This window comes from Postia placenta (genome assembly GCF_002117355.1).
Source record: "Postia placenta MAD-698-R-SB12 unplaced genomic scaffold POSPLAscaffold_2, whole genome shotgun sequence".
In the NCBI taxonomy this organism is placed as follows: Eukaryota; Fungi; Basidiomycota; class Agaricomycetes; order Polyporales; family Adustoporiaceae; genus Rhodonia; species Rhodonia placenta.
In genome coordinates this window covers 1,697,298-1,720,136 of record NW_020169833.1, presented here as the reverse complement: position 1 = coordinate 1,720,136, position 22,839 = coordinate 1,697,298, and the positions used below count along the sequence as shown (strand labels likewise).

Sequence of the window (22,839 nt, the reverse complement as noted above, 5' to 3'; positions counted from 1 at the left end):
GGACATCTGCGGGGAAACCACTCAACAAGTCTCACACCAAAGCCCCGCGTTCTACCCGAGAACAGCTTATAGCAAAGTCAGCCAGTGAGTGTGGTACAAGTGCGCAGTCAGCAGCAGAATGGCCCCAATGAGACGTGAAAGTTTAGGCGCATGCTGGTTTCCTCTGCCGACAGGGTCCCAGCAACCAACACATCGCTTCACGTATGTTGGTTGCCGATACCCTCGCTTGAATCGGAGAGTACTTATCCCGAGGACCACGTAAAGGTCTGCGCCAGGACGAACATGCATGTTCGCCCTCCCTCGAGATACGTACCTTTTCGTCATGAGATCGAAATTTTGCGAAACAGCCGAAGAGCGATCAAGGAGCCATGGGGCGACAGGAGTGAACACACATACGGTTGCAGAACAGAGAGCCTGGGCAGCGAAAGACTAGTCTTAGTAGTAGAAGGGAGCGGACATCCATCAGAGATATAGGGACTCAATGGCGTCAGAGCGGCTCTTGAAATCGACAGAATGCAAGTAGAAGGCCTCGAAAGCGCGATCAGCCAGCAAGTCAGCCAGAGTAGTCAATGCTGCCTGGAGCTATCCTCACGCCTTGACATGCTTGCCTTGACCTTTGCCTTGACCTTGACGCTTACAGCGATGCTTGCACGCTACGGACATCACGCTTGTCGACAAAGCGTTAGTCTGGTGTGTGATGAGACGATGAGCCACTCACCATTCACACAAGTACCAGACGTGGTCTTGCTTCGGCTGAGATTCGCAAACCAAACGGAAGCACTGCCAAAGACAAGCTCAACAGTAACAGCACACCACTCATCCAAGCCACAACGCGAACACTAAGCAAGTAGAGGAAGGACGAAGCAGGGAGTGATTGGAGAACGTCGTCAGCAAGTGTCATCAGCAGTCACCAAGAAATGGCTAGACGAGTCAACGAGGCATACCACAGGCCGGACGCTGGACAAAGCCCCAAAGCCTAGAGCCACATTGAACGTCGTCAGTATATCGCAGCTCAAGCTCTGAACACGCAGTGGAAAGACCGTCAGAAGAGCACCGACAGGTGAAAGCAGATTGCCCAGCTGCTGAAAGTCAGATGAGTACGGCGAATATGCAACGGGCTTGAGACACTCACTTGAGGAAGTAGTAACCCTCGTGGCTACCTAAGAGCGATTCCCTAGTCTTCTCATCTGTTGTGGCACTAGGGTCGTGATGTAGCCACAGACGAGCCTCTTGTATAGCCTGGGGGCAGTGTGTCGAGAAGATGTCGGAACAGATCAGTGTCGAATCAGCCAGACCAGCCAGACCAGGAGCAGAAGAACCTCCAGCTAGCGTGCCACAAGCCCAATAGAGAAACAAGGGTTGGAGACGCCCCACAGAGGTAGCCCGAGACTAACCAGGAACTTGTGGCGGCTTGTGGCGGCTTGTGGCGGCCAGGTCGACAATGTAGCGCAGCGAGAGCAAACGGAACACAAAGAGGCGAACAACAAATGAGGAACGATAACACACGAAGGGTAGCCGCGAGGGATGTCACGACATGAAAAGCAGCCACAAAATGCGACAGGACACGAGGAAACAACAAGCCAATGCACATGAAAAGCAGACAAAGACAACTCAACAAGAATTGAGACGACTTGATATGTTGGACCTTTGAGCGTGGGCGAGAGAAGAGTATAGGAGAGGAGCGGGTGGGAGTTGGTAGTGAGAAAGACAGGCGGAAACGATGGCCTCTTATACGGACGATGGACGGTCTGTGGCGGCGGGCGGCTGGCCAAAGCACTCGGCAATACGCGGGCCAAAGCACTCCGCTCCACCCACGCGTTTCTCTGTGATGGGAATGCCTATCGATGATTGGCGGAAGCTTTGCCAAGGCCGCAAACGGGACAAGCAAATGAACGCCGCTGAGTTTGAAATCCCAGGACAATGGCTCTTTGACGGTGGCCAGAAGACAGGTTACGAAGACATACCATCGCGGCGATTGTCAGTTGTACGCTGTTGCAGTGCACGTTGCTAGCAAGTTGTGATAGCCGACTCCATCAGAACCATCGATCCCAGTGCTTCTTGTAGACTGCTTGGGAATCAGCGACATCAGCTACGATGTGCATCTCGCCAGTCTGGCGCCTCGCGTCCTGTGTGGCGGATCGTGATATTTGAAAGGCGAGATTGTGGCGAAAGGCTTGGGCCGTTCTGAGAGGATGGTATAGGCAGCACGTTATATTTCGTTCTCGTTCGTTATCATGATCCTCATCAACAGACATGAACTGTGAACCTTCTCTAGGGGAACCAGCACTCCTCCACGTTCGGCCAGTGCGTATAGACCACTCCTACCCTACCCATTGCTGCGCGCAGCCTGGGCAAACGATACATGATGGCGTCCGTAACATTATATCTCGCTGGCTTGTAGTCAGAGTTAAGCACGTGGAAGCTTGTGACAAGTTTCCCGTCCGACCCGCGTGCAAGCCTGACGAGGTGCGTGTCAATGAGTTCCCAGTCCAGAACAGATAGTTCGCCGCTGTTGCAGAGCTCGATGTTGAAATGCACTTGCTGGATACGCGGTGACTGGAGGCGAGACAATGCAGCAGGTATCCAGTCGTGGGAATGGAGTTGGACGGGGTCGGGGATGTACACGAAGCGTGGCTGTGAACCGTCGACCCAGACCTTATCGAAGCGGAGCCAGGTAAGGTTCGTGTTATGTGACAAATTCATGGCTATGCAATGACGGTCAATGGCAAATCCAGCGATTGCTTGCCGTACACACCTTCTCTGAAGGAGAACCACCCAGGGAACTCCAGCGTCAGGTCCAACAACGACTTTCCCGCTGACTCGAACAGCTTAGGAACGTACTTCCCGTCCGTCGAGCCGTCCCAATGCAAGTCCATGCGACGCGGGCGCAGCGCGAACGGGCCTCGCACCAACCATGCTACGACTTGCGCTGGCGGGGTCTGCAAGATCAGCTCGTCTAGTTCGACGGGAGCCGAAGGCACGATCGCCGCCAAGTCGGGGGTGAATGCAGGTAAGAGAGACGACCTGCGCCAGTACACCGCAGACATGTGCAGCGCTTTCAGCTCCGGACACGCGCACAGAAGCTGCAGCAAATCCGTCCCGTCGAAGCGCACGTTCGCTAGGCGAAGCTTCTTGACACTGTGGAAGTACGTCGAGAGTCTGTCCCGCGTGTCTTCGGACATGTCAAACATCCCTCCGGAGAAGTTGAGTGTCAAACGCTCCACCTCGTGCAGGCGCGGGAGGATCGGAGGCAGGCAGGGCTGTCCTTCCTCCGACTCGATCGTGATCGAGAGCTCGCGTACGCTGAGCGCGACATGGGGTGAATCCCGGAGTAGTGCAACGAAGCTGAGGTAGTTGGAGTACGTGAGGGAGTGCGAGAGTCGAAGGGTGTGGAAGACGATGTCCCTGATCATAGGTATGAAGGCGCGGCAAGTGAGTGCGCAAGCTGCAATGGCACGGCGATCGTCCCGGAGGAAGCCCAATATGGCTTCCCATACTTCTGCAGGCAGCTGAGGTCGGACAACCTCTACAACCTTGGTGTTCTTCCACTACGATACGTAAACATGGGTCAATAGTTTGCGTCACGACAGAAATCGGCTAACTTACGGCGTGAGAGCGCCCTCCAGATCCGTACGTGATGCGGGAGATGAGGCGCCAAACGCAGCGCAGGAGGCGAGGAAAGCGCAAACGTCGCATAGAGGGGTTTTCTCGTGCTCCTTTGCTTGAGCTTTCTCCTGTCAGGCTAATATGCGAGGCATGGGAGACGCGGTGTTCCATGCCAACGGACGGGGGCCGCCCAAACGTCGCGCGTGCATGTCGCGCAGTTTATGTGAGAGGACCAGGGTTAGCGATCTGGCAGGGGTGCGTAATCTCCGTTTCTGTTCGGACGTCGCCGCAGTCGGGGGCGTGTCGGGTCACAGGGTACTTTCACTGACAGGTAGTTATGCGCATGGCCACGGCGGGATTCAGCTCGTCTCGTAAATGCATCATTGGTGGGCATGTCAGACACTCTTCGCCCGCGCATGCAAGCAGCCAAAGGGAACACGAGAAATAACAAGTCCCAGAGACGATCATATAGTTGCCCTTGGGAACACCGAGGGAAGGAGTGAGTTTGTGCGATATAGCCTTCTAAATGTTCACACTGTGCGCCACATTTCGTCAGTGGCGGTCTGCAAGACCGTTTGCACTGCCTGGGCATGATAACGTTCGAAGCAAGATGACATTGGTGCGGGGTACAAAGTGCAACACGCCCTCTAGCAGAGGATACGTGCAATACGCTTAAAGACCGCGAGCCGAGAGCGTAGAGATCATTCGCTAGAGACTAGGCTTTGGCGGTACAGTATCAGATGATGATCCCGACTCACACGCACTTATCAGTGGGATTCCCTCCACATCCTAAACACCCCCATCTAGAGGATAACATATGCTAGCTCGATGATCACGGGAGCGTCAGAAAGCCTCGTTTTCTGGCCCAGAGGAGTCTAACCTCTTGTGCGCGATGGCGGAAGGGGCTTGTGCACGAGATGCGGGGCCTCTCGGCTCCCGATGAACGTCTGAGGAAAGTTTTGGAAGTTAAGCGAGTTTTTTTTTAGAGCAACATAAGATACACGGCCAGAAGATCCGTATGAACTGGGTTTAACCGCTGACAAGCTGCACGTCGGTCAAAGCGCTTTGCGCCCTGTGCAAACCACGACAGTTTATGCCTGGTGCAACCACTCACACGCTTGCCCCGCGGGCAAATTCGTTCAACCACCGTGCAAAGCAGATTTCTGCTCACGTGATACAAGCGCGGTCTCCCAGGGTACCATTGACCATATTGTTGTGTGAGAACATACAGAGAATAGCTAGTCGCAGATGTAATTGCTTAATTATGTACATATACATTCAACTCCTAAGATACCAGACTGTAGCTTCTAAGAGAAAGCAATACAAAAATAACAAGTAACTCACCGAACTCTGCAGATGGTTCAGAATGAAGCAGAAGGCGAGCTGGCATATGGATCTAAGGCAGAAAAGGTCAGAATAACAGGCTCCTGATCATAAGATCAGGGTACTGGTACATTCACCAGGAGCACGGGGCTCAAAATACATGCAAGACGATATTGAGACATTTGAGACGTGGGTGGGCAAGATGAAAAACTTCTCAGATTTGTCGCGCATGCCTTGTCGTGTCTTGTGCAAGTCACATGATATGCAGTGTTTGCCCGCGGGTTAAACTGCGATATGGGTAGCTGCTGGTCACCCGTGCATGCCAGCCGTAGGTCAAATCGATAGATTTGCACGAGGATCAAGCAATTAGTGAGCCATGTATCAGGAATAGCTGTGCCAGCAGACTTGAAGCTTCACGGGAGAAAGCAGGCCTTTGTATGCTGCCAGGCATGACAAAACGAGCCTCGCCCTCGGGTATGAATCACGTGCCATAAGCAGAAATAGCGAAAGGCGCCGGTATTCACTGCGCCCAAAGCGGGTGGGATGCCTGCCATGCAACGGCCGTGACCCTGACACACTCTCGTAGCTTATTCCCGTGAAACCCCACGTCCCCCTCCCCACCTTCCCTCCACGGGCTCCCGAGCGCAGCTGTGCGACAAACCTCTTGGCCGCCCACCATGTCGTCTACGCTGCCGCGTGCAGCGCCGATCCATGCGCTTTCGCTCTACGTCTGCCTGGCCTATCTCGCCACTGGCGTGGCCGCACAGACGGGCACTCAGACCACCGGAGGGCCTAACACAAGCTTGGCGATGTGAGTGCGATTGTTCCTCCCCGAATTTGTATCCCCAAAATTACCGTGTCCTGACACCTTCGTCTGCAGGATCATCCTCTACGCCATCACCGGCTGTGTATCCGCCTTGTTTTGTGTGGTCATCGTCTCCGGGGTGCGCATTTATGCTCAGTCGTAGTGTGCGCTGCCTATATCATGCATGATTCAGGCTATACGGGCCATCCGCCACCCTGAGCGGTACGGGCCCCGCACGGGGGAGGCAGGCTTTGACGGAGCCACAGCACAGAGCCGTGCCCGCGGGCTTACCCGCGCGATCCTCGACACCTTCCCTGTTGTCAAGTTCGGAGTTGACCCTGCCACTGGTGAGGCTCCCCGTCCGAAGGACATCGAGAACCCGGACGAGGAGTCGTACGAGCTGGAGGTCCATGCTCATTCAACGTCCAGCAAGGACGGACACGCGGAGACGCAGACAATAGAGGTCGTGAGCAGTGCATTGGCCGATGGGCGGGGGGCGAGTACAAACGGGGACGAGGCGGATGGGGATAAGGAGGAATTTGATGTGACCGATGCTCGGCCGACAGCGGGGCAGAATGGCGAGGACTCGTTCGGCGCGGGCTCATCAAAACTGGACGCGGAACCCGTAGTGCGACCGCGCATGCGCCCAGGTCGCTCGCAGACCGGGCCTCACGGCGATGCAGGTGGCAACGGCGGCACCGTTGTGAAGGAAGTCGTCCCTGATGCGATTGGTACGGAAACATGCCCGATATGCATCCTCGACTTTGAGGAGGGCGACGACCTGCGTATTCTTCCCTGCGAGGGGCACCACCGCTTCCACCGTGACTGTGTAGACCAGTGGCTGCTTGAGCTCTCCAGCAGCTGTCCAATATGTCGACAAGGTATGTAGTCAGCATTCCCAGTTTGCCATCAGACTAACCCGTTGTCCGCAGACTTCCACGCTCTAGAGATGATGATGGCCGGCGAAGACGACCGTCTTGAGCCACCTCGCATGCCTGCGGCGGCACGCCCGCTCTCAACCGCTGCTGCCCGCTTCTCGCGATACCTCCGCTCCGCACGGCGGCGACACGACCGCCATCGCGAAGATGGGAGCGGTTTCGACATCACTGACCCACCGATGCCTCTTGCGCCCGAGGGACGGTATTGACCGCCACCTGTTTCCCCAGACCATCGTGCGCTCCTCCGCCTTCCCCACCCCCATGTATAATATTGTGTCCAACTGTTGTGTGAGTGTTGTATTGGTGTGTACTACTTTTTTACCGCCGCATTGCACGCGATGGGCGTGTCATGACTTGGGACTCTGTTCATTCGCTTTCGTGCATGTGTACCATCAGTGCTAGTACATCACCATGTTTTGTATAGCCCGTAATTGGTTTTCTAATGTTATCGCGATCTTATCAGCTCCAGTGCACATGCTCATCGTCGTCCGCTGTTTTCGCTGTTGCAGAACAGAATAAGTGTGCCATTGTGGAAACGTACGTGCGGGCCTCACTCAGTGAAGCTGAGAGGGGACGCCTGGTAGTCTCGTAACCAGACGTTAAGGGGGGGAGAAGGGATCACGTGGAGTGTTACTATATCTGGATGCGGAGTTCCAAAAAACCCTGCACGACTCCCCCCTTAACGTCTGGTGAGTTTTGCAGAGAGGGAGGGGGGTATCCGTCACGCCCCAGCGCTTGACGTGCCTGCGGCGCGTCTTGCCTGCGACGCATAGTATGGCTCCCGCTATATCCACTCTTGCCGAGTTCTCGTATGGTCTTTCGACGCTCTCGGCACCCATCCTCAAGAAAGCCCGTGAGGAAGCAGCAAAAACGCACCAGTACTCGTCTGCAGAGACAGAAGCCCCGAGTGGTCGTCAAAGATATCGCTGCCCAAGTCCGAAGCTGGCGGGGAGTCCAGATCGGAGTCAGAATCGTCAACGACACTGCGTAGCGAGCTCAGCCAAGGGCTCGAATGAGTAGTTGGAATAGACGACATTATGATTATGTAGGTTGGCTACCGTAGCATACATGCGCATACATTATCAAGCGACTGAGTTTTGAGGTGCGCGGCGCGTCGGACGCAGTCACGTAGGCAAGCAGACGCGAGAGGTAACGGCGTCGTCACCAGTGACTTTGGTGACGCGTGATGGATACCCCCCTCCCTGCAAATTTCACCAGACCTTATAGGCGAGAGTGTGCAGGGGTTTTTAGATCTCCGACACCCAATTGGGTAATAGCACACGTGATGCGCCTATAAGGTCTGGAAACGAGACTAGACGCCTGGGACGAGACAGCGGAGCCACTTGGTGCCTACGCCCAAACGAGACGTCGAGTGGGGCGTAGACGATATCACACGCCATCCACCCGCCCCGCCCGAGGTCATGTATGCCCAGGAATGGCGTGGAGCATGCCAAAGCAGGAAGGTGCCGTCTCCGCTCCTCTCAAGTCGGCGCGGCGTCATTGGGAACCGTCAATGACGTTTCTTGCCATGACACGCGTCGCGTCATCGTCCGCGCCCCTTGGTAGCCCCCGCGACAGTATATAAGGCGGGATGCAGCTGGTGAACGACATTCGTCTCTCTTCTCATACCCACTCAATCCCTTACATTTTACGATCTCTCTCTCTACACCAACCTTTCCACTATGTCCGACACTGGCAGACAATCTCTCACCGACAAGGCTGGTGCTGCTCTCAAGGTGTGTTATGATGACCGTTGTCAATTTGCCGCGGTACTGACTATATGCGTCGTACAGCCCGACTCTGAAAAGTCCACCATGGAGCACTTGGGCGATAAGCTCAAGGGCAAGAGCGACTCTGCCGCATCTTCCGTGCAGCCCCAGGTTCGTCCCGGAATCCACCTTGTAGTTCATGCGACGCGCTAATGCCGCTGCCATCACAGAACGAGAAGTCGTACACCCAGCAAATTGGTGACGCTTTCAGTAGCAACTCAAACGACTCGACCGAGGTAATTGTTTGAGAACTGAGGAGAGCGCGCGGGCTGACTAATTTTTATCGCAGCCCTCGTTGACCCAGAAGGCCAAGAACGCTGTTGGTCTCGGCGGTAACAATCAGTAGATGTTCAACTGCACGCTGGGTTTCACTGTATGATTAGGGCGGGCGTCATTGTTGTAATATTAGCGTCTTTATACACGGGATGCATATCTTGACCAATTGTGTATACCTATACCTATACTGGTCATTGCACGTATCATCACATATCAGAACGTGCGGAGCGAGCACACTCATCAAAGCGTCGTTCCGCAAAGGTTGTCGACTTCACAGATGACGTAAGGCTTTGACGATATATTTGGTGACAATCATCAAGTCCCAACTCCGCGGGTCGACTCCCATACTAGGCAATCGCCAGTAATTCCTTTAAACCCCGCAGATTCTGGATATTCGTATTTGACAGTCTTGTCAATACTATGATCCAAAGCAGTGTTGGGCCAGTCGTCTGCCAGTCGTCCCAGTCGTTCCCACGACTGGGCCGATTAATCGACGACTGTACGAAGTCGAAAAGTCGCGGCGACTTTTCCCACGGCTTGCGCAGACACGGCCCGATATTCACGTGCGCAATTCTGGTACGCAGGCGCCCGAAGAGTCCCAAAGAGGCATCGGATCAAGGGATGAGGGGGCCCAATGACTTTACTTGGCTGCCTCTCTCTGTCATTGAGAGATCTATTCGACTTCACCGCAAGGATGGAAAAGAGGCTTGGACATATTTGCAGGATGAAGTCGAGTTGTATGAGCTTCTTGACTTCTCATCTTCGATGCAGAAGATAGTATTGACTGAGTGCTGAGTCTCTGCTAATAGAATATACATGTATTTTCTTTTACATATCTTGCTACCATCACATCCTGTTGTGTACATTATTTTGTGGCCAAATCTCCCTCAGATGTGGCTGAATGGTCGTGGGAATAGTCGCCACTGGGAATAGTCGCCACTGTGGGAATAGTCGCCACTGTGGGAATAGTCGCCACTGTGGGAACAGTCGTCGTCGTTTGTAGTCGTTTCGACTGGCATCATGCGACTAAACGACAGTCGCACGATCATTTGACGACTCGCACAACACTGATCCAAAGCATGACCCTTATGTTGACTTTTGGGTATGCAAGCGTCGGCCCGGGTCACGTGGTCGTGCGCCGGTGTGGGAATAGGACTTATGTAGGTAGTGTAAGGCAAATAAATCAGCGTAAATTACACCGTACTTTTTTACAGGTAATTTACAAGTAATTTACACTTTTTTACAGGGCTGTCTGAATAGAGGTGTAAATAATGTAAATAAGGGTGTGTCACGTGCTGTGTACCCCCGTTCAGCCGCCAATTGGGCCAATGCCTTGCACCCCGGGCTATTATTTTGTCAACACTGCTTCAGTGCACTACTCTTTGTATCTTTGTAGTCTACATACTTATACACGGTCTCTGTAGATATCAACGGACTCTGCTCGAACGTAGTACAAGTTCTGACTCACCTTTTCGGACTTAGCCGCGCTGTCTCGGATCTAGCCGTAGGTACTTAGAATCTCTTAGAATGGTTTGAACACCTCTTGTATCTCTTTGTCGAGCCAACACCAGTATTCGGGCCTCTGCCCCTGTTGTTCGTGAACCTCTCAGTCCTCTCTCATCATAATGGCTCACGCTCTTCATCTCGCCCATTACAATTGCCCCCATCATCTAGGGCTGGGAACTTGAAGCCACAGCGGCTGCATGGATATTTAGGAGGAGCTAGTAAATGTAAATGAGGCAGAAGATGGCAACTTGGCAAGGTGTTATGGGAGTTCAATTAGGATGTGTAGGTAGTTAGTAGCATATGCTAGATACTCTTTCTGCCCTTGCATGCGATATGAATGCTCCCTGGAGCTTTTTTTAACATATCTTTACATTTTTCTACCATTTTTTACTGTTTTTTACACACCGGAGGGTGTCACGTGCCGAAGCGCAAATAGTCCCGTGATTTATGTAATTTACAATTTTTACCATGTAAAAAACGGGGTCCCAAAACCTGGGTCTGTAAAAAACGGTAATTTACACACCGATGAATTATTTACCCTACACTATATGTAGGCGTTGCGCGCCGTAGGTAGCCCCATCGGTTTGTAACCTTATCCACCATTGATCCCTGTCCATCGAGGACGTTGGCTGTCTTTCCGGCGTCGTTCTCACACCTTACTCAAATGGCATTACTCCCGTAGAACGTAGGACAATGCCAGGACAACTTTGTGGATCCTACAACAATGAGAACACTGCTTGCGGCTTGACTTCGATTACCAGACGAACAACAGCAGCGATATGCTTGTCACTATCTTTGGTAAGTTCTGAGACGGTCTATGTAGGACACGAGCGTGTGTGTAGGTAGCACCAAGAAGTGGCAATGAAGCGGCAATCAGATGATGACGCAACGAGGACGAGCTGCAGGGATGCACAGCCACACCGTCAGTTCGCCGTGAAACCTCTTGAAACATATCTTCATAAGGTTCTAACAGCAGGTCTTTACAGGCCACGGGACGCTCGGCACAGCTCAAGCCCTAGCTCAGGTCGCGAATGTGTAGCCCGACATTGTATCGGATCTGGCCCAAAAGCATCACCGTCACCATATCCGCGTATCGTGTTTCGTGTGTACTTTGACCGAGAAGCAGGTTTTCAAAGGTGTCTCACAAAGTCATTGCTGGAATACCTTCACGCGCCCTTCGCGCACGCCAGGCGTGAGGCACTCGAGCGAGTTCCTTCCGAATCTCAATCAAGGATGGGGAGACGCCTCCTTTCTGCAGTATGGTGTCCCTGTGATTCGTACCTCCTCGGATTCCGGCTAATGCATGTTGTTCCTCCTGCGCCAGGCAATAGTCATGGCAAGAAGTAATCGTGACGAGCGGCTCCTTGTGCCACATATCATGATTATGCGTGGGGATGGGCATTGACCCGATCAGTGATTAATCGCTTTGAGTAACTAAACTGACTTCCCGGGAACCTCGGAGCAGAGCGGTGTCGTCGTTTATATTGATCGTGTTGAACATTCGCTTATGAACATTGCAATCAGGTGCTTGTATACACACCAGTGCCGATCACAGGTTATAACAAAAGCAGTAGTAGTATGCATATGACGGCAGGCTTTCGACTGCTGGGTTGCCCACGCATCTGGAGATAGGCGCTCGAACAATGCACCGATCTGACATCTCACGATGACATCTGGTGACATCGGACTGGCCGTGGGCGTGCCCTTTTCCTTTTTCGTACAGGACCACTATGCACCGCGCACATACTCATTCGCTTTACGACTCTTCTCCAGAGCGCCCATGGTCTATGTTCCCAAGCAAGCTCAGATGCGACGGAATCGCTCCCGTGGCCTGTGCATGCCTCAGCGCGTTGACTGCCCGAAAGCAAGCATCCTGTGCAGATGCGTGTTGTGCATCTCTACACAGACTTGCATATGGTACCATATATAATGCTGCATGAGCACATTGCTGAAAGACCAACATCTGTGAGTTCTCAACTTCTGCGGTCAAATGGCTTCTACTCCAACGACTAGAGTTCTGGGGAAAGGTAGAGCGTGCTTTGCCTGCAGGTATGCCACATGATATTGGCATCGAGTGTTCACTCACGGATACACAATGGCGAACATAGAAACAAGAAGATTGTATGGCTTCACGAGCTCAATCTTATTGTATAGTGACTAATTCATCTATTGGCAGAGATGTGACGGTGCGAGACCCATTTGCGGGAACTGCTTCCGCTCCAACATGGCGTCAGAGTGCGGTTATAACGACGAGCCTCCTCGTGACAGCGTCTCCGGACTTCAGCGACAGGTCGCGCGTTTGGAAAACCGCATAGCAAATCTGATAAACCCTTCTTTCACTCCTGTTACCTTACACGATCCATACGAGAAATACCATCAGCTGCAGGCCCACAGTCGCGCTTCCTCGCAGAGTCAAGATCTAACGCACGATCAGACACCCGTGCAGACTCCAATGCAGCGCCAGCCTTTAATACAACGTCAGTCTCCAGTGGAAGATCATTACCTCCCGGAGCAATCTCTGCAGGCGCTGTAGGTTTCGTTATACATATGCTATCCAAAGACGTCCGTAAATAACCACCCCACAGGTTCAATTCCTTTACAAATCACGCTGTCGAATTTGGGTTCTTTCTACAGATGCCACGATTTTTGCAAGCGCTACCGCAGCCTAGACAGGCAGATCAAACCGACCATACCGTCGCCCTGCTCAATGCAATTTATCTCGTGGGTGCTTACTTTTCCAACGACCCGCACTTGCACGGGCTACAAGCGGAGTTGTTCCTCCGCGCGTCGGAGCACCTTGCCGTGAGCCTTATCAATTCCACGTCCACGGCAGTCATGCACGCGCTGCAAGCTGAGGTGCTCCTGGCGAATTATTGCTTCTCGAATAATCGCACACTCGAAGGCACATACCATGCAAACGCGGCTGCTTCTATGGCGCTTGCGTGCAGGCTCCATATGGTCCGGAGCTCGCGCATCCTTCAGAACAGCGCATTGCCGATGGAACTGAATGCGCAATACCGACTTGCTCCGCCCGTCAACGCCGCCGAGGAGGGTGAACGCATCGATGCCTTTTGGACTATCTACGTGCTCGACAAGTCCTGGTCGCTTGCGCTGGGCTACGATTCAGTCTTTGCAGACGACGAGCAGAAGGGGACAGAGATCGATGTGCCATGGCCATCTGTTTCTTATGAGAATGTGAGTGGCTTCGTGAGAGCTTTCTGTGCGCACACGTCTGACCCCTGTAACTAGCGACAGATGCCTGCAGGTCTGCGTACAGTCAAGACATTTGTATTCGGCGCCCATGATTTAGACTCCGAGGTCTGTCTGCTGGCGCTTCAAGCGAAAGCAATGGTACTGTTTGAGTACGCCACCCGTGCCGCAAACTTTACTGCGACCGGTGAGTATACCTCTCGCAACGAGCTCCCGCACTTTCTGACATCAGATCTACAGGCACTGGCTATTTGTCTCCGGAGGTGCTGCAGATTGACCAACGCATTGAACAGCTCAAACAGTCATTGCCTGCGATACCCGCCACGAACTCGGGATATGCCTGCCTGATCCCCAAGCTGCTGCTGATCCACATGCTGGCACATTGCGCGACGATCCAACTGTTCCGCATCCAGGGAGGCACAATTGCAATTAGCCCGGACAGCAAGGCCATGAGAGCGATCAGCTCTGCGGCAAGCTTGTTGCGAAATGTTGATTATAGCAGGGTCCAGCATGTAGATGCGTTTCTAGGAGTGGGTTTAATCGTGCACCTTTGCCGTGATCCCAACCTCACAACATACAATTGTCAGGCATTGCTGTTGACAATTTCCCGCGCCATCAGCGGTGCACTGTCGGCTGTCAGGAACGCGGTGGCCGCCATGCCACCAGATGCGGCGCGGCCTCTCATTGCAATGGGAGCGAGATTGACGGAACAGCTCAGGGTGATTGTGGCCGCCCTGGGAGCATGGGGTGTTATATCCCCGTTCATGAGTACGTTGACGAGATTGCGCGATAAGTCTTCCGAATGTTGATCTCATTTTGGCAGGGCATCAGCAAGGAATGGTCGAGCAGTTGCAGTCAGCATAGTGTTTTTGATAAATTTGCCAGCATCGTCGTCTTCCCTATCCTTATTACAGTTTTTTTTTTGATATAGAATCTATCTGGGTCTGTTCTCGACAGCGCTTGGGTGCCGAACGACCGATATTCTAGGACTGCCTCGACAGTCCAGAGCAAGGGCTGCCATCCCGGGATCAACGACTCCTGTCGGCAGTATCAGTCTCTCATATGCCTCAGTGGCAAGGTCGCCGTCTCCACCCCTCCAGTCGACAAGAGTATGTCACATATGCCGCTTGACTGAGCTGCCGCATGAGAGCTCGAATGCCCTCGCCTATCTACATTCGCGCTCGTGTTTGAATCGCGCGTGTTGTTAACCGTAAGTGAACTTTCTTTGCTATGAAGATACCAAACGGAAGCGCGTGGCCTTCTTCGCAGCATGGGCTTTCAACTTTCATTGGTACCGACGAGTCGATGACAGCTGAGGATGCCTGCGAGCTTCGCTGCCGATTGCTATTTTGGGCGGGACGCGGTCACGCGCAAGAGGCAAGTTGAGGGCAGGTCGTGACGCGCACTGTCCACCAAACGCGGCGGCTAACTTTTACCGACTTGTATACGCATTCGCTCTTCCCTCGCCCGATAATGAAATCCAGCACGACATTACATGCATCGACTGGCACGACGTCCAAGTCACGACCGTTGCGCGTCTCCGCAGAACGTGCTGCAGTTCATGACGTCCTGCGAATTTGTGGCGGCTCTATAATGATTAGTAGCCGCGCACTTCTGCTTCCACAGCCGGTCGACAATGGTGCAGATACACACCACAGGGAGCCAAACGAGACTTTTTCTCCACAAAATGGGAGAATGAACGTCAACCGTAAGCCACACATGTCTTGACACTGTCACTTGCGATCATGCCCAAAGCTGACAGCCCCATGACTTAGTGCACTTGGTGACCACTAGGTATCGGCTGTAAGTTTTCACCGAGATGTCGATGCTCTTGGCCCGAGCCATCGGGACACGGCTTGGTACGAACGAGCTGTGCGTACCGCATCGTCTCCTTGATTATAAGGCACGACGCGGGTCACGAGTTGAGGGCAAGTGATGACGTTGATCAGACGCTGCGGCTGAGTACTGAGCGTTGATCGCCGCCTTATAGGCTCTTGTTCTTCCTTCGCCTAGAATTAATGAGCCTTCGGCGGTGCATGCATAACTCGCGCCAGTCCAGGACAACCCAAGTCACGACCACGTCTTCACAAGAATTAAAATGCGCAGAACTCGCAGTGCACGCTATATTGTAAGTCCCAGAGTCTGTGGCAGTGATAGCCGCACGCATCTCAAGCTGCTTCTATAGTCGGTCGATAATGGTGCAGATCTACACGACAGAGAGCCAAAGGAGAAGTGTGCCCAAAATAAAAAGAGAACCGCGTCATTTGCAGGCACTATGCATTATGCGCGAAGCTGACAGACCCAAGACCACCAGGTGTCGTCTGTAAATGACACAAGGACTCGGAGGTTGCAAACGCCGACCTCGTAATTGAGTAGACGATGACACTCATCAAAATAAATGGCTAGGCTCGTTCGTACCAGACATTGGTAGCTCAGTCCAAGAGCGTGGAGGCATCGCCACAATTCTGCAGCCGACTGTCTATATCCTCCACGATGAATGATCTGTCATGCATCGAGAGCTGATAGGTCCTTCGGTTGATGCGCCTCAGCGATCTCTTCGCGAAGCGTCGGGGCCTGTGCGCGCCGACATACCAGTGGCGTATTTGTCATGTGCTGCTTAGCACTTCCAGAAAACAAGGCTCCTAGATGACTTCATGTCTATCCCCGGCCGCACGCGTATAATAGGGCTGATCGTGCTGCCCATACCATCGCCCTTGGTCTTCGCTTTTCCACCTCCAACCTGTACGCGCGCGTTCTGTTGCTCCATATATTGATTGTTGAATGATGACTTGACAGAATAAGCCTAGCCATGCGTAAGTCTATAGTGATGCTGCTTGCGTCTATTGTTGCAGCTTGCACATTCAGCAAGGTCGGTGACCCCGACACCCAGTCGAGGAGATTCTGACGTACTTGGCCCAGCTCGCATGTGCGACAGCGGTTCCATGCTCTCTACCGCCAACTCCCGTTACGGCTGTCGTCAACCCGAGAGTTTCCTACGCCGAACAAATCTACGTGTTCAAAGGCACCGAATACATTCTGATTGAGCTCGCTTTGGCGTCGCCATGGGATGACTCTCTCGTCTACGGGCCCAAAACCATCGTCGACGACTGGATCTCGTTGCGCCATGTCGGATTTACGACCATCGACTCCATCCTTCCCCACCCGACTAATCCCAATCAGACGTACGTCTTCTCCGGGCAACGCTACGTCCTCATCGAGCTCCCTTCCAAACCCGGTGCTGGAGACGACGTTCTCGTCTACGGACCAGGGGATACCTTTTTCGACTGGCCTATCCTCCAGGAATCACCTGCCGGCACTTATGACCTGACGCTCCTATCTCCTGCTCCGCCCACCAACGGCTCCTACGCGGCGTACTTCTTCAGGGGCACCGAGTACACGAGTTTCGCGTTTGCCCCTAATACGAACGATCAAGGCATAGCCTACTCGGAAGCGCACACTGGGCGCGGCATTGACAAAGACTGGGCGGCCCTTAAGGATGCTGGTTTCGCCTCGGTTGACATGGTGATCCCTGTACCAGGATACGGCACAAAGGAGTTTTATATCTTCAGTGGCTCGGAGTATGCAGCAATCTCATACGACCCAAGTAGGTTGCTTTCCATCCGGTAATATGGAGTCTCTACTGACCTTGCGTACACAAGATGGCGACAGTTTGAACGACAAATACCTATGGGGACCGCATAACGTTGTTACATACTGGCCGTCACTGCACCAGGCGGGCTTCTATTGAAAAAACGCCGGTCCCGCGCGGCAAGCTGTTCGCCTCCACTTCCCGAGAGACTTCGAAGGCTATTTTACCGGGTCCTAACAGGTCACGTATTTCGCTGTTCGTCAAACTTCGTCAATTGTCGGCGTGCCTTGTTTCGACTGTTAGCATACCTTGCGATTGCATTGTTGTCGTGTAATCACTTTAATATTGTGCACTGTGCACCATATGCCTATTGACCATGAGGCCTGAGGTTTGGATTTTGGACAAAATGTGCTGCTCATGTAACGAGCGGAAACACACGACGGTAATTCTCTGTCTCTTCGTAGAATAGATAGTCTTATGAGTTTTCGCTAGTCACCCCTGACCGCCGTTCAAAATCCATTGTCCAGGGTCCTGTGGCTTTGGTCTTGGAAAGGCTTCCGCCAATCATCGAAAAGCACTCCCATCACAGTCACGTGAGCAAACGCGTGGGTGGTGCTTTGGCCCGCGTATTCCCGAGTGCTTTGGCCAGCCACCACAGACCGTCCGTCGTTCGTATTAAAGGCCCTCGCATTCGTCTGTCTTTCTCGCCACCAACTCCCACCCACTCTTCTCCTATGATATTTTCTCGCCCACGCTCAAAGGCCCGACATGTCAAGCTGCCTGTTGTCCGTCCTTCATGTGCATAGGCTTGTTGTTTCCTCGTGTCCTGTCGTATTTTGTGGCTGCTTTTCATGTCGTGACATTCCTCGCGGCCGCCTTTCGTGTGTTATTGTTCCTCACCTGTTGCTCGCCTCTTTGTGTTCTGTTTGCTCTCGCTGCGCTACATTGTCGACCTGGCCGCCACAAGCCGCCACAAGTTCCTGGTTAGTCTCGGGCGACCTCTGTGGGGCGTCTCCAACTCTTGTTTCTCTATTGGGCTCGTGGAATGCTAGCTGGAGCTTCCTCTGCTCTTCGTCTGGCTGGTTCGACACTGATCTGGTCCGACATCCTCTCGACACTGCCTGCAGGTTATACGAGAGGCTCGTCTGTGGCTACATCACATCTATAGCTTCCAGATCTCCTAGCGCCACAACAGATGAGAAGACTATGCAATCACTCTCAGGTAGCCCCGGGGGTTATTACTTCCTCAAGTGAGTGTCCAAAGCCCGTTGCATATTCGCCATACTCATCTGAAATTCAGCACCTGGATAACCTGCTTTCACTGCTCGGGGCTCTTCCTATCTGCTATATATTGATGAGGTTCATTGTGGCTCTAGACTTTGTCCAGCGTCCGGTCTGTGGTATGCCTCGCTGACTCGCCCAGCCATTTCTTGGCGACTGCTGATGACATTTGCTGACGACGACGTTCTCCACCCGCTCCTTGCTTCCTCCTCCCTCGCTTGCTTAGTGTTTGCGTTATGGCTTGGATCATTAGTGTGCTGGTACTGTTGGGCTTAACTTGGGCGACGTTTCCGTTTTGTTTGCGAATCCTGGCCAAATCAAGCACATGTTTGGTACTTGTGTCTGATTGGCTAGTGGCTCGTTGTCTCATCAACCACCCCCAGAATGATGCACCGTCGACAAGCGTGATCGGTCGGTAGCGTGCAAGCATCGCCGTGAACGTCAAAGTGAAAGTAAAGGTCAAAGCAAGCACATCAAGGCGTGAGGACAGCTCCCGGAAACATTGACTACTCTGGCTGGCTGACTGGCTGATCGCGCTTCCGAGGCTTCCTACCTGCATTCCGACGATCTTAAGAGCCGCGCCGGCGTCATCGAGTCCAATAATCTCTGCTGCATCTCCGCTTCATTCTACTACTGAGTCTACTCTTCTGCTGCCCAGGCCCTCTGTTCTTCCCCCGTATGTGTTCTCGCATCTGTCGCCCTACGCTTCCTTGATTGCTCATGCCCGAAGCTGACAGACCCAAGACCACCAGGTGTCGTCTGTAAATGACACAAGGCTCGGAGGTTGCAAACGCCGGCCTCGTTATTGAGTAGACGATGTCATTCATCAAAATAAATGGCAAGGCTTGTTCATACCAGTCATTGATAGCTCAAGAGCGTGAAGGCATCGCCACAATTCTGCAGCCGACTGTCTATATCCTCCACGATGAATGATCTGTCATGCATCGAGAGCTGATAGGTCTTTCGATTGATGCGATCTCTCCGCAAAGCGTTGTGGCCTGTGCTCGCCGATATACCAGTGGCGTGATCATCATGTACTGTTTACAGAGAACAAATCGGTGCCAAACTCCTAGATAACTTCATGTCAACCCTCGGCCCCACGCGTATAACAGGGCTGATCGTGCTGCCCATACCATCGCCCTTGGTCTTCGCTTTTCCACCTCCAATCTGTACGTGCGCATCCTGTTGCTCTACAGATTGATTGTTGAATGATGACTTGACAGAACAAGCCTAGCCATGCGCACATCTATAGCGATGCTGCTTGCGTCCATTGTCGCCGCTTGCACATTCAGCAAGGTCAGTAATCTCGATATCCAGTCGAGGCAATTCTGACGCACCTGGCCCAGCAGCTCGCATGTGCGATAGCGATTCCAAGGTCTTTACCGCCAACTCCCGTCACGGCTGTCGTCATCCCGAGGTATACCACGAGCGACTCGGAACAAGTCTATATGTTCAAAGGCAACCAATACATTCTGATTGAGATTGGAAACCACGCTGACACTCTCATCCATCTTCGATGAATGGTTGTCGTTGCGCCATGTTGGATTTAGGACCATCGACTCCATCCTTCCCCACCCGACTAAGCCCAATCAGATGTACGTCTTCTCCAATGAACGCTACGTCCTCATAGAGTTCCCTTCCTATCCCGGTGCTCAAGACGACGTCCTCGTCTATGGCCCAGAGGATATCGCGTCGGACTGGCCTATCCTCCAAGAATCGCCTGCCGGCACTTACGACGTGATGCTCCTATCTCCCGCTCCGCCCACCAACGGCTCCTAAGGGGTGTACTTCTTCAGGGACACCAAATACACGAGTTTCGTGTTTGCTCTGAATGCGAATAACAAAGGCATAACATACTCGGAAGCGCACACTGGAGCGGACATCGACACATATTGGACGTCCCTCAATCAGGCTGGCTTCGCCTCGATCGACATGGTAATTCCCATTCCAGGAGATGCTTACCACAGCTGGGTCTTCAGTGGCTCGCAGTATGGAGCCTTCTCGTATGATCCAGGTGGGCTGCTATTCGGTTATATGGAGTCTGCTGATCTCCCTTACACAAGATGGCGACAACTTGAACGATACACTCACCGAAACCCCGAGGGACGTTGTTTCAAACTGGCCGTCGCTTAGAGAGTCGGGCTTCTATTGAAGGAGACGTCGGTCGCTGCTGGCGCGGTAAGCTGATCAGCTCCATTTCCCGAAATCGGGAAGGCCATTTTACCGGATTGTATCAGGTCATGTATTTCGCCGTTTGCCAAACTTCACCAATTTTCTGCGCGCCTTGTTTCTGATGTTATCATACCTTGCAATTGCATGAATGTCGTATAATCACTTTGATTTTGTGCACCATGCACCTCACCTGTCCTGTGATTGAAGCTCTTGACAAAGCTTCCGCCAATCATTGATGAGCATACCCATCACAGTCACGAGAAAAACACGTGGGTGGAGCGGAGTCCAGCACGCAAGTTGACCAAGCGGCCGGGCACCTAGGTGCGCCAGAGATGATTGACTCTCTGGACTGCAGGCGTCGCGCACAAATCATCGATGTTGGCTGACGGAGGCAGGGGTCTGGTCCATCGTGTAACGCCCGCCTAAACATCTGCCTTTTTCTATCGTGGAGGTGATCACTGTTCATGCAATCATGATATGAATACAAACCTTACAAGTAAACGGATACGGTGGATGTATCTGTGGAGTATTCGTACTGTATGAGGCAGGTCCACTGCAGAGCTTTGTAAGAACGCGCGGTGATCACGGAAGAGATGTAAGCAAACATATAGCAAGAGGGTTTGATAGGCATCCGCATGATCTTGTATATAGAGTCGGGAGTCCTCATCGAGGCTCCATTCGTGGTTTCACGAACTTCAACGATATGTGGAAATGGCTCTCAAGGCTTCATTTCCATTTGCATACAATTTCTGGCGGTCAAAGCGTCGTACATATTGATCATGTCTTCAACGCATATCAGTTTCAGTATGGTGCCTATGTTGACGAGCAGACAACCGACCTTCCCTGAGCTGCTGTAAAGTTCAAACCATCGCGTTGCGCATTCCCGTCAGTAAGTCTAAGGAGGTCTGAGGAGGAAAGACTGTGATAGCTGCAGCTGCTTCAAATATTATACACGAAGTGTATTATGCCCTGCTCATAGGAGACTACTTCAGTGTTCAGCGTCGGACGCGTATGGCGCCACAATTGGGTCTGTCACGTGCAGTCACGTTCGATCGCGTCGCGGAAGCAATTTCTCGTGATTCTTGCTACTCTTTTCATCCATTTTGCTCTTCTCTTGTAAATGATCCGTACGCCAGTGCTCTGTATCCAATACATACTTTAGAACGCGAGAGCGCTAAATTATTACTTGCCTCCAGAACTGCCCTGTGATCCGGCCGGTTAGTTGACAAATCGCTGGCTGTGTGCACCATGGCAACTACGGGTAGTAGCAGTTCATACTGCCTCTCAGCACAGATGCCATCATCACGAAGGTATCCGACGGAAATATGCATGCCAAGTCGGTTCCACGGACATTGCAAACACCTGAAGAACACTGGAACATATCACGGGGCGGTACGTGTACTTGCAGGTACTTGCGTGTGCACTGCAAGTCACGTATAGTGTGGCAACGTCCGAAGCGAGTGGCGAGAAGCCACAACTTCTAACTCGCTGCTACCAGAACGCGGCTCGTACGAACCTCAGGATGGAGGTAAGTAACTCTTTCGCGTGGCACGGCAAGCCCGCGAAATGTGGCGTCGAGATCGCCATGGTCGGTGAAAGTCTGGAATTCGATCGGGAGACACAGTACATCATTCATTCCCAGGACCGGCTGTGGTTGGCTCAATTTCAAGACAAGCGCCTGGTGTGAAGGAAGCTCAAACTTATGTGGCTAACGGTGTGGCTGACAGACACGCAGCGCATCCTCCCCTCCCCTCCTTTTTAAGTTTCACGGGCAACATCGGCGCGCTCGCGAGGGCCAAACAAATCCTCCAGCCAACGTGTGGGCCCTCCGCCGCCGATCATACAAGAGAGGCTGACGATGTGGCTGACGATGTGGCTGACAGCGTGGTTGACAGACATGACAGGCAGGATTGGCGTGCTCGATCTGCACGCATCGAGAGCGCGACTTGGGTGGAGCAGAGGCTGACGGTGCTGTCGAAGCTGACGTTGACCCGGCAGCCGCACGGCAGTCAGCCGCCTCTGTCCAAGGTATATAAGACCCCCCTCTCACTCTTTCTCTCCTCACCCCGGCCGGGTTCTTCGCTTTCGACTCGCTTTCGACTTGCTTTCGGGTACGTCTGCCTCCTTGATCAACCTCGTGTTGCAATGGTCTCACGCCGTCTGTGATTTCTAGACGTATGTCGCTACCGCTCATTACCTTCTCCGATCGACAACACCCTCACACGATACTGACACGTAAGTCTTGCCACACTCTCGGATGACGCGTCACTCACCCTGCGCAATATAGCATCAACGCGCAAGCCCGATCTGATCAATCGACGCAAGCGTTTCAAGTCACAAAGGTATGTCTGCTCTCGACTTTGT

At 52.9% G+C, this 22,839-nt stretch overlaps 7 protein-coding genes across 7 annotated transcripts in view; 6 read left to right on the top strand and 1 right to left on the bottom strand.

Annotated features, from left to right (window-relative positions):
* Positions 1-2,271: 2,271 nt before the first annotated feature.
* Positions 2,272-3,696, bottom strand: POSPLADRAFT_1052838 (hypothetical protein; the record flags this gene model as incomplete). Its single annotated transcript, XM_024480320.1, has 3 exons — positions 2,272-2,705; positions 2,756-3,548; positions 3,607-3,696. The coding sequence occupies 3 exons, from the start codon at positions 3,694-3,696 to the stop codon at positions 2,272-2,274; spliced, it is 1,317 nt and encodes a 438-aa protein (XP_024342965.1).
* A 1,910-nt stretch (positions 3,697-5,606) lies between these two features.
* POSPLADRAFT_1031290 (hypothetical protein) lies at positions 5,607-6,881 on the top strand (the record flags this gene model as incomplete). Its single annotated transcript, XM_024476778.1, has 4 exons — positions 5,607-5,740; positions 5,810-5,873; positions 5,928-6,615; positions 6,667-6,881. 4 exons carry the CDS (start codon positions 5,607-5,609, stop codon positions 6,879-6,881), a joined length of 1,101 nt encoding a protein of 366 aa, XP_024342964.1.
* Positions 6,882-7,458: 577 nt separating this feature from the next.
* Positions 7,459-7,629, top strand: POSPLADRAFT_1101401 (hypothetical protein; the record flags this gene model as incomplete). Its single annotated transcript, XM_024483214.1, has 1 exon — positions 7,459-7,629. A coding segment is annotated over one exon (171 nt), but the record flags the coding sequence as incomplete, so codon positions are not given.
* Positions 7,630-8,354: 725 nt separating this feature from the next.
* On the top strand, positions 8,355-8,689 carry POSPLADRAFT_1131480 (hypothetical protein; the record flags this gene model as incomplete). The annotated part of the gene is made up of 3 exons (XM_024484087.1): positions 8,355-8,408; positions 8,466-8,552; positions 8,612-8,689. 3 exons carry the CDS (start codon positions 8,355-8,357, stop codon positions 8,687-8,689), a joined length of 219 nt encoding a protein of 72 aa, XP_024342962.1.
* A 3,758-nt stretch (positions 8,690-12,447) lies between these two features.
* POSPLADRAFT_1131510 (hypothetical protein) lies at positions 12,448-14,749 on the top strand (the record flags this gene model as incomplete). The annotated part of the gene is made up of 7 exons (XM_024484093.1): positions 12,448-12,752; positions 12,809-13,418; positions 13,473-13,620; positions 13,674-14,201; positions 14,257-14,287; positions 14,421-14,542; positions 14,670-14,749. 7 exons carry the CDS (start codon positions 12,448-12,450, stop codon positions 14,747-14,749), a joined length of 1,824 nt encoding a protein of 607 aa, XP_024342961.1.
* A 1,693-nt stretch (positions 14,750-16,442) lies between these two features.
* POSPLADRAFT_1132450 (hypothetical protein) lies at positions 16,443-20,082 on the top strand (the record flags this gene model as incomplete). The annotated part of the gene is made up of 3 exons (XM_024484217.1): positions 16,443-16,640; positions 16,827-17,041; positions 19,785-20,082. Coding segments are annotated over 3 exons (711 nt in total), but the record flags the coding sequence as incomplete, so codon positions are not given.
* Positions 20,083-21,723: 1,641 nt separating this feature from the next.
* The window catches only part of POSPLADRAFT_1132320 (hypothetical protein), a gene marked incomplete at both ends in the record, with an annotated part of 2,878 nt that continues 1,762 nt past the window's right edge, over positions 21,724-22,839 (top strand). Inside the window, 3 exons of the mRNA XM_024484197.1 lie at positions 21,724-21,867; positions 21,916-22,003; positions 22,118-22,612. Of these exons, the coding sequence (XP_024342959.1) occupies positions 21,724-21,867; positions 21,916-22,003; positions 22,118-22,612 (727 nt within the window). The remainder of the gene's footprint in view (positions 21,868-21,915; positions 22,004-22,117; positions 22,613-22,839) is intronic.